Source organism: Balaenoptera physalus (genome assembly GCF_965194825.1).
Source record: "Balaenoptera physalus genome assembly, chromosome: 14".
NCBI classification, from domain to species: domain Eukaryota; kingdom Metazoa; phylum Chordata; class Mammalia; order Artiodactyla; family Balaenopteridae; genus Balaenoptera; species Balaenoptera physalus.
Window position 1 is genome coordinate 36,858,576 of NC_138893.1, and position 16,586 is coordinate 36,875,161.

At 33.9% G+C, this 16,586-nt stretch overlaps 1 protein-coding gene across 1 annotated transcript in view; it reads right to left on the reverse strand.

The window, feature by feature from the left end:
• Positions 1–978: 978 nt before the first annotated feature.
• CCDC172 (coiled-coil domain containing 172) overlaps positions 979–16,586 on the reverse strand; it is a 335,882-nt gene continuing 320,274 nt past the window's right edge. Inside the window, exons 9-10 of the mRNA XM_082423434.1 lie at positions 14,186–14,273; positions 979–13,330 (exon numbers count right to left, since the gene is read on the reverse strand). Coding sequence (XP_082279560.1) covers positions 13,289–13,330; positions 14,186–14,273 — 130 coding nt within the window. The 3' untranslated portion in view covers positions 979–13,288. The remainder of the gene's footprint in view (positions 13,331–14,185; positions 14,274–16,586) is intronic.

Below are 16,586 nucleotides of genomic sequence, written 5' to 3' on the forward strand. Positions count from 1 at the left end.
ATTTTCTATACACTTCTGGCTTAGGTGAGACTCCTCTCCTGCCCCACACCAGTCATGGAGAACCACTGCTTTCTTATTACCATATTCCACTAACAAACCAGCTAAACTTAAATTCAATAACAAATTCAGCTAAATTTCAATCTCCAGGAAACTGAGTTTTAATTACTCTAATCCAACTCACACTAAAACATTGATACCATTTTTCATGACAAGCATCAGAAAATAATTTAAATTCTTATGACTCATCCTTGAGAACAAAATGTCCTCAGACAATGGAACACAGGTACAATATGTGTTGGTCGGCCTTGTAGTCACCATCTCATGCTCCCTGGATGAGAAATAATGTACCCTGAACAAGAAATGAAGAATGTTGATGGTATTTATTGTATTCCCTATGCACCTTATGCCACAAGGAAAAGATTTTGGTGAACTATCTTGCTTGGTTTGATCCAATAGGCTTCAATGATATAAAGAATTCTGCAGGTGCTGTTAGATAAGACAGGTACTTTTTACTGGGCTGGCCAGAAAGTTCGTTTGGGTTTTTCCGTAAGATGTTGAAGAATCACAGGTTCTCTGTGAACCTAGATGAAAAAGTGGGTAGAGCTCTCATAAGGAATCAAGAGCGTGTGAGATCTGACAATTAACTACACTTACAAACAGGCCTTTTGAGTGAGAGACTCTAATCACTCCTATATACTCTCCTAAGTCTTCTGTCTACCAATGACACCTTTCTTTGGCCCAGATTAATTAAGCCCAAAACAGTTTTCTGTCACTGAAACTGGTCTGCCACTGGGAGAAGCAGAAAGCTGGGTGAATATTAGTCATACCATGATGTGTATCATTATATGTTTTATCCCATCTTCAAGCAGCCTCATCTAAATTTTTAACCAAAACAGCTAAATTATTCAACAAATATCTATTAACCACTTACTAAAAGTTTTTACCCAGTCTTGTATTCTTAGTACATAGCACTGAGCCTGGCACAATTGTTGATGTTTAATAAACATCTGACAAATGAATGAATGAATGAATGGATGAAATTAGGTGCTGGGCAGTATGGACATGTTTTAATCATTATTTTTCTTGACAGAAGTTGAACTAGTTGCCCATTTTTTCCTTCTTGAAAGCTCTATTCCTAGGCTTCCTTACGTCACACTCTCCTGTTTTTCTCTCCTATCTCAGGGCAATTCTCACTGTTCTTTGCTGGCTCCTCCTCCTCTACTTGACCCTTAAATTTTGGTGGTTCTTCCAGAGTCTGTCTTAGGGCTTCTTCTAAGCCTGCTCACTTTCCCCAGGCCATTTCATCCATCTCTTCAGACAACACACTCCTGTTTTGTTTTTTAAGCTAGTCTGAGTTGACTATCTGGTCTTTTGCAAGTAAAAAGTGTCCCAGCTTATTCAGTGCTACATAAATATCTATTAAAAAGTATACCAGGTTATCAGGCAGAAAACATGAGACAATATTGTAGGTCAAACGTAAGTGAAGGAGGAAATTAATATTTGGACAGCTTGATTTAACCTTTCTTAAAAATGGAGGAGAATATATACATTTCTGTTCTCAGCAGCCCACAGATGCAAGGTTTTTGATGCCTCTTAAAGCACCTATCTTAAGGCTCCTTCTTCATCCCTCAAATTGTCATACATAAGAATCATGGTACATTATAAAGGAATGATTTGTCCAGTTTTGTTCAAAGAAGGCTATGCATCTTGTTTATGCTCTGAACAAAAAGATTCAAAGCAATGTTACAGAACTTATTCATTGTATCTATATTAAGCTATTAGAATCAACCCTTAAACCAACCATTATGATGTCATTCTTCTTGACAAGCAGCAGGAAACAATTCCTATTCTTAATTTATAACCAAAAGATCTGCATAACCTGTATTATATTCAGACAACATGCTTATGACGAGAGCACTGCCACCTCATGAGGACATGATTTCACTACCTCTTCTGCATTATCAGATTACACATTTATTGAATTAGATCTTCTCAACTTGTCTTGTGTAATTTTGATGTTGCAACTTTTCCATACACACAAAACCTCATTTTTGTTGCTTAACATAATTCAAACATAGTCTATCTTTGAGAATCTTATTTCTGGCACACCTATCTCTTTTTTTAAATTGGAAATCCAAAATGTATATACTAAAGAATTTATATAACAAAGATATGAACAGGGCCATCAATTGGCTTTTGTAACTCTAAAACCTAGGTTTTAAATTAACTTTAGCAGTTGCTAAAATGCACTAATTGACAGAGATTCATAAACTTAATCAAAACTAGTGCTCAAATTTTAGTTATACCTGAAGATCCCACTAAATTTAAACAATATGCCCCCTCTAATATTAAAGAGGTGACTAAATGTAAAATTTAAAAAATAGGTATGTCTCACTTCAACAGTAGCCTTGCCTAAATTTCCCATAATCATAGTACTCATTGCCCTAAAATATCCCATATTGGGTATAAATGCTCTAACACAGTGAATAATAAATGAATATCAAAGTAAGTTCTCAGCACTTATAAACTGGCTTGATAAATGAGACCTTATGGACTTCCAGTTAAAATAGTTAATATGACCCAATGCATATTAAAACAGAGCCTTCAAGGATAAAAACTTACTGTATAAAACCTAATTAACGAAGGGGTGATCATTCTCACGACTTCTCCATTTAACAGCCCAATTTCACCTGTTCTTAAACCTGGAAAAAAATAAAGGGCATCCCAAGGTGGATTACTACTTAATGGTGGCATCCTATCCATTAAGACCTCATACTCAATACCCAATATTATTAAACTTACTGACTTCAGTCAACAACTATAAATACTTTGCTCTTATAGATCTGGCTAACATGTTCTGTTCAGTGCCTACTTCAGCAGACTTAGCTGCTGTTTGCCTTTACCTCCAAAGGGACGTCATGCCTTTTCCAGGCTACCCGTGGGTTACCTGTAAAGTTTTGCTAAAGCACACAATCTTTGCAGACAAGGTCTTAACCATATCCACCTTCCTCCAGGAGCACAGATATGAGATTACATTGATGACATCCTCCTCCAAGGAGATTCATTTGACACACTCACCTTTCTCTAATAAGATACAAAGTCTGAGGTGTTGCTACAGAGGCCAAATGCAGGCCAGGATTCCAGGGTCACAGGTGGCTACTGCTGTAGGAGCAGAAACTTAAAAAAAAAAATCCTTCCATTCTATTAGGAACAAAAACTCTTCATTCCTTGTTCTAACAAGTCAATGGTCCTTAGACTAGCCCCCTCATCACCTATTACCAGTTATACCTAGCCTCCAGCTAAACTAACCAGTCCCTTATCTGCCTTTATCCTATGCAGTGGGGGAGAGGAGATCAAAGGACAAATATATCATGCTTTAATATTTTTCAAAGTTTTTAGCATTGTTGCATGAGTAGTCATTCAGTCATTTGTTCATTCATTCACTCACGTAATCATTCACTGACAGCTGACAGTGCTGGGTCCAGTGCTCGGCCCTGGAGTATGAACAGTGGATGAAGCACCACTTCTCTCTCTAGGAGCTCAGTTACCATTTGAAGGCTCTTCTCAAAAGAGGCAATGAAAAGGAAAGATGCTAGTTGTTTTCCCTCAGTTTTTAGTTTTATCCAAGTTATAACTTAAAAAGTCAAATTCTTCTATACCTTTCTGCTTCTATCTAGTTATGACAGAGTAATGGGCACTGGACTTGCTATCCCACTGAAAACAAGGAGAAAATGGGACAAAATATATGAGACAACTTTTTCAGGCACTGAGGACAGGCAGAGCAGAATCACAGTTCTGAGACAGGAACCACAGGTAGGTGAGCCTGGGGCAATTTTGCCTCTGTTGCACAGAGAGGTAAGTCCCAAGTAGAGAGAGGTGAGATAGGTGGTTTTCCTGAGCTGAGAAGGCACAGACTCGAGTTCCACGTAGCCAAAGCAGCTATAATTTGTGGGGCAGGCTACCTAAGAGGAGGCTTCTACCCAACAGGGTGGGAGAAGAGGCCTGAGTGGGGGGTGCAGGGTAAGAAGTAGGGGTGGGGTTAAGACCTTCAGGAAAGCCACGCCTTAGTATAGAGACCACACCCTAGAGTAAGGGCCCTGCCCTAAAACTAAGTTCATAATGAAAGTAGAACCGCCCAAACAATAAAACCAAGACTAACAAGATCAAAAGAAATTCCTAGTAATCTAAATGACTGTTGGAATAAAATGAAACACTCTTTAAAGGAAGATGTCATAATCAAAATTCATTACAATGTTATCACACACAATACCCAGCATAAAATCTTAAACACTGAGGTGTATACGTATAATAAAATACCTGGTACGCTGAATGATTTAACTGCTGTTACATGCAACAACACAGGTGAATCTAATAGACATTGCGTGAGGCCAGAATCAAGTGAGTACACACTGTGTAATTCATTTATATAAAGTTCAAGTGCAGGCAAAACTAATCTACAGTAAAAAAATAAAATAAAATAATCAAAACAGTGTCTACCTGAGGCAGAGACAGGGGTGGGACTAAGAATTGACTGCAAGGAGACATGGGAAACTCTCAGGAATGATGAAATTGTTCTCTCTCTTCCTTTGAGTGGTAGTTACATGGGTGTTTACCTTTGTTAAAACTCATCAAACTGTTCACTTAAAAACTGCATTTTATTGTATTTGAATTACATCTCAAAAATTGATTTAAATTTAAAGAAAAAAAAAACAACAGCAAAGAAAAATATAGAACCATGTTTTATACAGCAACACTGAGTTTTTCATGCAAGTCAGAGAGGAATTTTTTACTTAGAAAAAACAGGTACATTTATTGAAGTCTTTATAAGTTGATTTACACTGCCTTGAAAGAAGTGATTGTTAAATATTAGGAACTTTGGAAGCCAGCTGTTGTTAGCTCAAAATTGGCCATGGTAGAAGTCTTTACAACACATTACAAATCAGGCCTCCCCAAACCCACTCCCACCCCAAGAGCTGGTTTATTAGCACATGACTGGATTTATGATTTATATTAAAATAAAGATCTGCTTTGCATGTCATGTCTAGAGTTATGGTCAATAAACAAAGCAAACTTTCTAAAATATAGTTCTACAAAGATTATTTGTAATAACGGAGACTATCAATACCTCTTTCCCTGCTCCCCTTTTCATCTTATCACCACTACTCCCAAGCAATGATTTCAACTCTTTTGGCTGTTTACTTTTGGATTTGCCTTCATGTCACTAAATGATACACTCATGCTGCTACTTATTTTTTCAGTTTTGGCATTATCTACTGATTTCCCAATATGGAAGATATGAATTTAGTCTTCTTTCCCACAAAACACCTGCCACCATCAAAAACACATTTCACACCACTCCCATCCTTGCAACATTGTGTTATACTTTTAGTTAGATCAATATTCAGTATTTACACCAATATGGTTATGAAAATATCCACAGCTGATCTGTCTAGTATTATGATTAGTATTACTTTTCCTTCCTTGCACAACTTTTTGTTTTCCCTGGAGTTAGTGATATCCTTGTGGTTTGTTTCTTTCATTTGCTTAGTTTTCTATGCACTTATCACTGATTTATACCAAAAAATTTATCCCAATTGTTTAAAATTTCTCTCAATAGTTCCAACACATCAGGTATTCTAGCAATTTAATCTTCTTGGAAACATCTCTCTGGAGGCTGCTCTCATTTAGATTGACTGCTCTCTAGGCTGGTACACAGTTATGATTCCGGAATTTACCTTCCCCATATCTGTGAGATTCTCATCACCTCTCTTGTGAATTGTTAAATCAACTGTTGTTGGTTCATCCAAGTGAACCAATTGTTCATCCAAGTATCGCTGTTGTTGTTCCTTAAGCACAAGGATCACATCTTAGTCACCTATACCACAACTATCATGATACCCTGATTAGTAGGTGCTAATTTTTCACTTTAAAGTATAGTGAGAGATAGTCAAACTGACTGTATGTAAATGATAAGAAGGTTATACTTATTTGGACATTTTAATTTAGAGTTGACAAAAGCACCAAGAATATGTCCCTACTAATATAATTTATAAAATATTTTGAGAAAGAGGAAAGTAACTCAAAGCAAATCCGTTTGTGTAAGAAATATGCTATATGAGTACATACTATGTGTCAGGCATTGTTTGAGGCACTGGGGAGATTGCAGTGAACAAGAGACAAAAACCCCCTACATTCCAGTCGGAACGACAGACAGTGAATATGACAGAATTCATAAATAAGTAAAATATATCAGATAAGTGCTAAGAGACAAATAAAGCAGAAAAGAAAGAGAGGAAGTATCAGGGAGCCTACACCAGGGCAGTAGCCATGGTATAATGAGGAGAGGTTCCAGATTCTGCATATATTTTGAAGGTACAAACAACAGGATTTGCTGATGGATTGGACACATGAAGTACTGTAAAATATTCAACTATTAGGATATTCTTGGAGTCAATAGACATTCAGCCCAATTTCCCTTCATCAACAGCACTGCACTAGGAAATACTCCAATCACTTAATTCATGAAACAACATGAATTCTGACATCATGAATTCTATAGATGTTAAATGATAAGGAGATAGGAATTATTAAGTAAAGCTTTAAAGGAAACACATACCTGGTGATAAAGCTGATTGGCAGGTCAATTACCAAAGATCCTAAGTAGAATGGCTTCACTTTATTTGACGGACCAATAATTCATGAATGAATATCTGAAGACTAAAGACAAAGACTAAATAATCAAGATTAACACACCCAGAAGTTATATAAATAATCAACAACTTAAATTAACATCAACTTTTCATGTGGTCTCAGGGTGAAAGTCTGTTACTTATATTTTTTAATTCAAAAATAAAGAAAATGTGCTGATTAACCAATAAGGCTCTTTTAAGTTTAGCAAAAGTAAAAACAGTACTGTAATGTTACTGAAATTTCACTTTTATGTCCCTTAAACTTTATATTTTCTCAAGGGTACATGTGATACTAATTTGAAAATAAGCATCAAATACATAGTATTTGAAAATTATGTATGGAGCAATTGTAAAATATATATAGAGAGAAATTTAAAATTTATACCTATATAAATGGGGAAGGAAGGAGAGAAGAAGGAAAGGAAGGAAGGAAGGGTCACTCTTACAATTTTATCATCTTGTTCGAGGTGGTACCAGAGAAATCCAGCAGATGGCACTGATACATTTTTCTAAATATGATGCTGAATTAAAAACAGAATTGTTTAAACTTTGTATTTCAGACAAGAAAGACCGAATAAATCACGGTTGAAAGCAAACACATTTCAAAATTTTCTATTACCATGGAGAAATAATGCTTTTAAGCTACTCTAATGCACATTCATGGCTTGCAAGCAACTTACAATTTTCACTTCCTATTCTAGCAGCTGGTGGAAAGTAAGCATTCATAATCATTACCTGCCAATCAACAGCTTGATAATAGAAAGCTGTAAGTTGCCATTGAGAGACTCACAAACTTTTCCCATGATGGAATATGGGATCATTCTTTTCTTCCAGTCTCTTTTCAATGCTTTTATTGGTTATTCTATATAGATGGGTTCTGAAATTAGGAAACATTATTACTACCATTTTCAGCTAAGTAAACAGAGGCTCAGAAAGAGTAAGAAGATTAGGGGATATGGTAACTCAACCAAGAAAGAGAATCAAAAATAAATGAACCCAGTTTCTTTAACTGGATAATCAATAAATCCTCAATTAGTAAATACGGGTTAAATGAACAAGTTAATTCAAGTAGTACTTCAACGCACGTTTATTGAACACTTCCTATATGCTGACACTGCTCCAGGCTCTGAGAAAAAAGTGGTGCATAAGACAAACAACATCCCTGCTCTCATGGAACTTGTGGTTTAGTAGTGATAAATAGAAACAAACAAACAAGAAAGAGATCAGAAATGAAAAATAGTAGGAAGAGAATTAAACTAGAGTGTGTGATAATGTGATGATGTGAATACTTTAGACTGACTGTTTAAAGGAAGGCTTCTCCCAGGAGGTGACATTTCAGCTGCCACCTGGACTACAGAAGCGGACAGCCATACAGAGGTCAGGAGGGGCACCCCAGGCAGAGGGAGCACAGCTTCCAAAACGATCCCAAGGCCAGAGTGAGTCAGGCCTGTTTGGGGAGCAGAAGGAACGGCAGTGCGGCTAGAGAGGAACGTGCAAGGAGGAGAGTGTGCGACGTGAGTTCCAAGAGGTAGCTAGGAGCCAGGATGAATGGATGGAAGAATGGGTGGAAGGAACAACAGAGAGGGAAAAGAAAGAAATAAGAAGAGTGCCACTTTTAGGTTAATCAGAGATTCTTTTACATGTTGATCTTTCTGGACGTTCTCCATTAGTCCATATTGCTGCCTTAGCAGGTACTGAAAAAATGAATATAACTCTTATTATTTGATATTTTAAGAAGATGCCATCCCTCAGGTTAGCACCTTAAATTATCAATGACCACAGGGTAGCACTGAAAAAAAAATCTGCAGAAAATGTAGTAAAGTAGGGTGAATAGGTATTAATTTCAAGAGATACCCAGAAGGTGAACTTTCAGTAGTACTTGATTTGAGTCTGTTTTGTACTGATTTGCCTCTTTCTTCTCATGGAGTGTAAAGGATGTTCTTAATTAATTCAAGATTCATTCACTGATTCTGATTAATCAATGTTTTCTGGTACCAAAAGAGTGATTTAAATAATTCTCAAATTTCTCTTATCTTTTAATATTTACCTGCTGTGTAAAAGTTTATTGTAAGCATATTTTCAAAAGCAATGTATCTTTAAGATTGTTGGAACTGAAGCCCAAGCAATTAAACAGTAAATAAAGAGGCCCACTGCCCTCTGTGACCTCACACGAACCAGATTATTAATCAAAATCTCAGTTCCTCCTGAAAAAAACTGGGATATATGCTTGGTCTCCAACTAGACTCTCAATAGAGATCTTTGATTTTATTGGATAAAAATATTTTTATAAATATAACCTTCATTTTATAAATTTTAATTGGCACCAGATTTTAGAGGTGACATTACACTGACTCTGTGATTGCTCTCATGTCACCCATGCCCAACCAGGAGCTTCTTTGTCTAAAGTCCACAAAAGCTGCCAACATCATGTCATGGTGGTTTGAATTTACAAACACTTTCTCTCAGCAATCACAAAGGCCCATCCAGAAATATTTATTAGTAATTGTATTTGCATCTATTAAACGTAGATTGAGAGGATTTTATTTTAACAAGATTTTATTTACCAACTAATTAGAATGACAATTTATTACAAGTATGACAATAATTAACTTAGAATTAACAGAATAGTATAGCTTTTCTGGTTGTAAGAAAAAAATAAAATCATTTTTCTCCCCCGCTATGGGCCTCGATTTGCACAGCTACTTATATCAGTCACTGTTATTAATTTCACATTTTTATTTACTCTTTATTTTCCCAGACATTTAAATTCTGCTGCTGTCAATTTCACAAAGGTCTTTTAAAGATAAATTCGCTATGTATCAAAAGCAGTTGTTTAAATAAGTATTTGATTCTGACAGCTTTGCTCTTGATACTTTTCATAGCAGCAGCTAGGAGAGCATTTTACCATCAGTCATGGTTTTCTTTGTTATGCTTTCTTTTTTTCCTCCAATCAAAGTAAATATGTTCTTACAAACAGCATTACCCTAAAAAATTTTCCTCATGTTTAATGAATGTGACCCTCAGTACAATGAATAACAACAAAGCAATGAAATCCCGATTTTCCCTAAGAGACAAGAGAGTTATCACATTATTTCACTCATATATTAGTCAATGCTGTCTCAGTATTATTCTTTTGTCAAATGTCAAGTTAATAAGAAAATAAAGCTTCTTCACTGGTATGATGATTTTATCGTTAGCAGGCCAAGCAAAAACTTATTTAAACTTGAAAATACAATGTTTAGAAAGCACAAATGCAACTAATTATACATTTCCTACCTCCAACATTTTCAAAGATAACTTCATTCTTCCCATTCTTCCATTAAAAAAAAATCTGTTGTCTTAAGATAAAAGGGCCACAAAACTCTAAGACCTAATCCCTGCTTCAGGCTAATGACAAAAAATATTTTTCATTTTTAGTTCAGGTCTTGAAAAAAATTCCCTTGACAGAAAATGCTCTGAACTAGACTCTGAAAGGCAAATGTATTTGCTTCATTTAAGTTTTTCAGGATGACAAAGGAGAGAAGAGGAGTCAAGAAGAAACATGAAAGTTGAACTAAAATATATCTGCTTCAAATATTAAAATATTTTTTAGTATAATGAACAACTTTAAATATCAAATTTCATACTATAAATAAATATTTGAATGACAGAACACCTTATCCTTCTACACCCAGGATTAAAAACCATATCATATTTATTTCTAATCATGTCACTGAACTGCTACTGTTTTCTGGACTGCAAATAAATGACTTATTCATAATAATGCGACACAGTTATGTATGATTGATTGGTATGAAATAGAAAGGGACTTTGTCCTCAGCATAGATTAGAACAGGGCCTGTCTAGTGCATGCCGTCTGTCTATCTGCAGCTAGCCAGCTGAATTACTGATTGCCCTTCTGGTAAAAGACTCAATAGATTTTTCTCAGCATAATTTCTACTCTACAATAAATTACCAAATCTCAATTGACTCTGTTATAGAGTCATTTCTAGATTCCAGTTCATTACAATACAATGACTTCAAACTTATCTTGGGCTTTAAGAATCTCATCATGGTTTTTCAAGTTTCAAGAGAAAAAAGATAGGCAATGTGCTCCTCAATTTTTGTTACTTTTACAGAAGAAAACACTACTATTGATAAAACAATGAGTACTTTAGAAATCTTCCTGACTGTACACACTTTAAAACTTTTCTTTTTCTTTGCTTTTTCCTCCCATTTCAATAATTAGGCCAGGGAATAAAGAAAGGGATTTCTAGTCCAGTGGTCATGCTCTACATCCTATAATTTTGTTGCTGTTTTTCCCCTAGCCAAATAGCTCCATTCTTCAGCAGGAAAAATATGCAGCAAACTATCTATACATCCTAGTATTATCCCCAGTGGAAGGCTGATAATTAGGAAGTTGCTTTTGAAAGAACTTCCATTAGAGTAAAGAACTATGGTGGCATGCCAGGAACCTCAGAGATGTATCAGTGTTACTCTGGGTTAGTTAGGCTTTGGTTATAACTAAGCATAGGGAAAATTTAGTGAATTCATTTAATGAATGAGCATTCATTTAAAAATTGCCTTTTTATATAGCCAAAGTCTTACTTCCAGAGTAAAGTCAGTCTGAGACACACTTTTACTTAGATAATTTCAGTTATTTTTCCTACTTAAGGGTTTTATGAATTACTAATTCTTAAAAAAACTAAAAACAGACCTAATCTGCTGATATACTGACAGTGTAGTTTCGTACACTGCAATTTCTATTGATTGTTGTATTTCCTTTTTTCAGTGAACTTGTTCTTTTGATTACATTGATTGTAATCGCCCCAGTTATTTTGGTTGGTATTACACGGGCAGTGCACTGTATTACTCTACCATGCAGTGCTAAAACAATCATTCGATTGTTTGAAAAAAATAGTTTAAATCTTAAAATACGCATTTTAAGCATTTTGAAATAATGAAAATATGTAATGAACCTCCCCTTTTGTCTCAAATTCAATTCATATGAATTCTGATTCATTATTGAATATTAATCTAGATATTCTATATGATGTGAAGACATGACAAGACTGTTATATCAGTAAGAGTTTATTCTGCATATATGCCATTGTGTGTTAGCTGTGAAAATAACTGGCAGATCTCTAATTCACATTGATATTTTAGCAACAAAACCAATAATGAACAAAAATTACTGTGAAAAAGGCTTTACATGTAAACTTAGCCTGCATATTAATGATGTGATACACATTTAATAATAAATATTCAGAAGACTTAGAACTTAGATTGTGGTTAGATAAATGGACTAAAATAAGACAGAACTGAAGTCATGACTAATCCCAGTAACCATTTCCCACTCTGCATTTGCATATAAAATAGACTGCAATTCTCTGGTACTATTCATTTTTTTTCTTCTTAAGCAAAAGTAATTTACTCTTAAATATTTAAAGAATCAAAATAAAAATAACTTTTGAAAATGCAAATTATTTAAACAGATGGCAATTGGTACACATCTCAAAGGAGAGTTTTAACTTTACTACTTTTTTAAAAAATAAGGATGTAAATCAACCTATACAAAAAGCTATGCCCAAATAAGACTTGATTTGAAACAAGACTACCTTAACATTAATAGATCTAAGACATTTGTAAACATCTTATATTTGATATTAAACTAATTCAACTAGAATCATAAAAGAAAACATTTGCACTCAGTACTTTGAGTTATATCCTTAAAGTAGCTTTTGTTCCCCTCCCCTGCCTACCACAATTTAGGGCCTTGTTGAATAGTTTCAATATACTTTTTTAAGAAACAGGTGAAAATACACCTTTCTTCCTAGTTAGGACTGCTAACAGCAGAAAGAGATGTGATGTTGGAAATTTGGTGGCAATATCATGATTGATCCAAACATAAGTACACTGTCTTCAGTTGCAATATTTTAGGCCACCAGCAATAATGAATCCTGATGGCCATAAGGAGACTATGTACCTCCCCGAGTAGATGACTTATTTCATTCTAACCAACACTGGCATTAGGAAGAAAACTGGCAGCACAGAGTGCTGGAAAGTGGCTGTAGGTGTCCCAGACTTAAATCTGTAGACACATTTAAAGAAAAGTGGAGAAAACTGGCTTCTGTAGATGAAAGGCCTCAGAAGGCCTCTGTCAAAAGACATCTTATGATTAGAGAAGGAATAAAATGAAAGTAAGCATCTTTGTTGGTGCAAATGGCACTGACAAAATTGAGTCAATAATCTGAGCTTTTCTTCCTACACTTGTTTGATTGGATCTGAGGTAAACTGCGACAAAGAATGAACAACATCAGAAAGTACAGATCAGCTTAAGGGTCGGGGGGGATATAAGAAGCCCGAGAACACAATATCTGTTTCTCCTTTTTTCTTCCTTTAGAAATACAATCAAACCACATAAAAACCCTTAAGTTTCAGCAGGTAACAAGACCAAAAAATTATTTTTTTAAAGTGCTAATATATCAATTCTAGATATCAAAAACTTTGAACATTTTAAACCTCACGTTTTCCACAAGAAATGGGTATCATTCATGTATCTACCACAAAGATTTGATACTAAGATACTTTGATCAAATCTTAGATAGCTGATCACTTCTCTACAAGTTATTTGTTTCCTGAAGATCTTTCTGTGCCAATGTCTGAAATGAAAACATACAATTATTCATGAGAGAAATGAAATTCTTAATAAAAGAATTACATAAAATTCATGTAAATTTAGCACAACAATAACTCTGGGCATTTCTAAATTTTACTATTGAAAGTTTTTATAAATATATAAACCCTATAAAATATAAATCCTAACATACCTATTGGATAATCTTAAATAAGAAAATATTTCCAGAAAATAAATATGGAAGAAAATGTAGTGTATTAAATTAAAACTATGTTTTAACATACTTCAAAGCTAGCTATATATGTCTTCTATTAAAATAGAGCATGACAAATACTGTGTTCATTTTATAAACAACCAGAGTAAGAGGTTAAAAGCAATCTGAAGTGCTCCCACACAATCTGAAAATAAGTTTCCAATAATTGAATCCAAAGTTCTTGAAATCATAAAAATTTGTAATAAGAAAGTTTTAGGATCAAATATAATCAAAGTATAATTTATGCCTATCAAAAACAAAAAGCTTTTAAGCATTATGATAGTTATGCTTCTGCAGTGCATTAATCCTCTAATAACAGTTTCAGTCAAGGGGATGTTGTGAGGTCAGGTTTGAATTTTTTTTAACTTAGTTTGAAATTGTACATATTCTCTTTATATATTGATATAACTTGCCTTATGCAGCATCTAATTCTCCAAGACTCAAAACATTTCACAGATTTATATCATGACCTTAGTTTTGTTTGTTGTTGCTGTTTTGTTTTTTTGTATCTAGTGCAAATAAATGTGAAAGCACAACACATTCAATGAGATGTATTCCAGTAAAACCATTCTTACCAGTAAGTAAAAAAAGGGCTGAACAAAAGTTAAACAATCAATTATGGCTTACCAACTGCAAAAATTCTATTTCTGTCTGGAGAGCATCATAAATACTTTGCATGTCATCTTCCTTATAAAGTTCTAATTCTTTTTTAAGTCTGTTTTAAAGGAAAAATTCACTCTATTAATTAGTTCATTAGTAAACTTTTATAATAATTCTTTATTACATGAATAGTGCCAGATTTGCAGCTTCTATTATCAGAATTTCAAGTTAACACTTAAGAATTTGGAAAGAAATTTTAATTCTCTATAATTCTGTAAGGAACTAGCCATTAAAATTAGTCTAGGAAAGATAATTGGAGGAACAAGAATTTGAAAGAAGAAATAAAGCTATCTCGTTTTTCAGGTAATTTGAAAACATACTTGGAAAACCCATGAATCAGTGATAAAACCAACTCAAACAATAAAATAATTCAGTAGGGTGACAAGATACAAAATTAGCAAACAAAAATAAGTAGCCTTCATTGTCACCAGCAATAATTAACATGACTTTTTCATGGATAGGACATCATAAAAATGTTAACTATCCCCAGTTAAATAAAACTTAATTTGATCCTAATAAAAATACTAACACTTTTTTCCCCTGGTGCTAGGCGAATTTGATTCTAAAGTTCATATGAAAAAAGAAAAAGAACATTCTAGAAAAACCCTTCAATTTTTTTTTTTTCTCCAAGAAAGCCCTGAAAAAAGAGAAAACAAAGAAGGGTAACTAGCCCTATGAGATATTAAATCATACCATTAATCCTTTATAATTAAAAGAGTGCAGTACTGGCATATAAATAGAGCAGTGGAACACAGAAGACAGAAATAGCTTAAAAGGGACAAGTGGACATTTAGCATATGCTAAAGAAGCTTCCTCAAACCACTGTAAAAGACTGACTTTTTAATAAGCTGTGTTAGAAAAACCGGATAGCTATGTGCTATGTGGCTATAAATGGATTGTCAAAGCTAAAATTCGCTCTGTATCTCACAGCATACACCAAAATATACTCTAACTGGATCAAAGATTTAAGTGTAAAAAATGAAACTATCTAAGGACAAAGTGAAAGAATAGGGAAATTCCTTTATAAGCTGGTGGTGGCCAAGAACGTTCTCATTATGGCTCAAAATATAAATGAAATATGAGTATTCAATTCAATTACATTTAAAAAATTGCATAGCAAAACACATAAGTAAAGTCAAAAGATGACAATCTGAGAGAAAATACTTGCCACATACATCACAGATAAAAGTCTAATCTCTCTAATATGTAAAGGGACTTTAAAATCAAGGGGAAAAAAGACCAAAACTCTGATTAAAAAATGGGGGAAAGTCATAAACAGTCACTTCACAGAAAAAAGTATAAAAATCATCCCTAAACATTTGAAAAGTGCTTAATATTACTCATGATAAAAATATGGTCAATTTCACTCATAATAAAGACTTGAAAATTTACTACACAGGGATATAATTTCTCATCTATCAGATTGGTAAAACTCCAAAAACTTGATAACACACTTTCTTCATAAGGTTGTGGATAAACAGCTGTACTCAGACATTGATGGGGGAATTTAAAATGGTTAAACTTCAAAGGAGGAGAATTTGGCAGTATATAACAAAACTACATTTATATTTTTCTTTTGACTTTGCCATTCCACATCAGTAATACACCCTATAAAAGCAAACAACATATGCACAAAGTTATTGTTGCATTATTATTTGTAATCACAAAATATTGTAAATAACCTGTGTCCATTCTTATGAGACTGGTTGAATAAACTATAGCACATCCATATAATGGAGTATTATACAGTATAAAAAGAATGAAGATAAAGATGAAAAGAAACACAGAAAGGATAAACCAGTAACTAGTGAAAATGGTCACCTACAGCAGTGAGTGAAAATGGGGTGGAATAGATATGTAATGAAATGAAACTCATCTGGGTATATCTTTTTTATATACTTCTGACTTTTGAATCTTGATGATTATTTCCATATTTGACAAATAAAATTAAATAAATAAAGTTGAGGAAAAGACCATAAAGTTTAACACAAAATAACAGTTGAGTTAAATACAAACAGAAACAAATAAACCTAACTGTTTTTCAAATTTATAATCACAGATAAAAATAAAAAAGAATTAATTCAAGTAATTTTCAAACATAGTAGTCTATAACTCTCAGTGGGATATGTTGTAAGGCAATAAGAATTATAAAGGAATCTTAAATTTTATTTACTACTTTTGTTGTAGTGAAGGTACACAGCTAGTAATTCTAAAATTATTTTACAAGATTGTAAGAAATGGATAATTACATTGATGTTGTTAAGAACCAGAGTTTTCACTAGAAGAAGGAAGATATACATAGAAAATGGAGGGAAGAGGAAAAAAAAACCCCTGTCATTTTGGATTTGAATGGAAGGAATCAGTATAA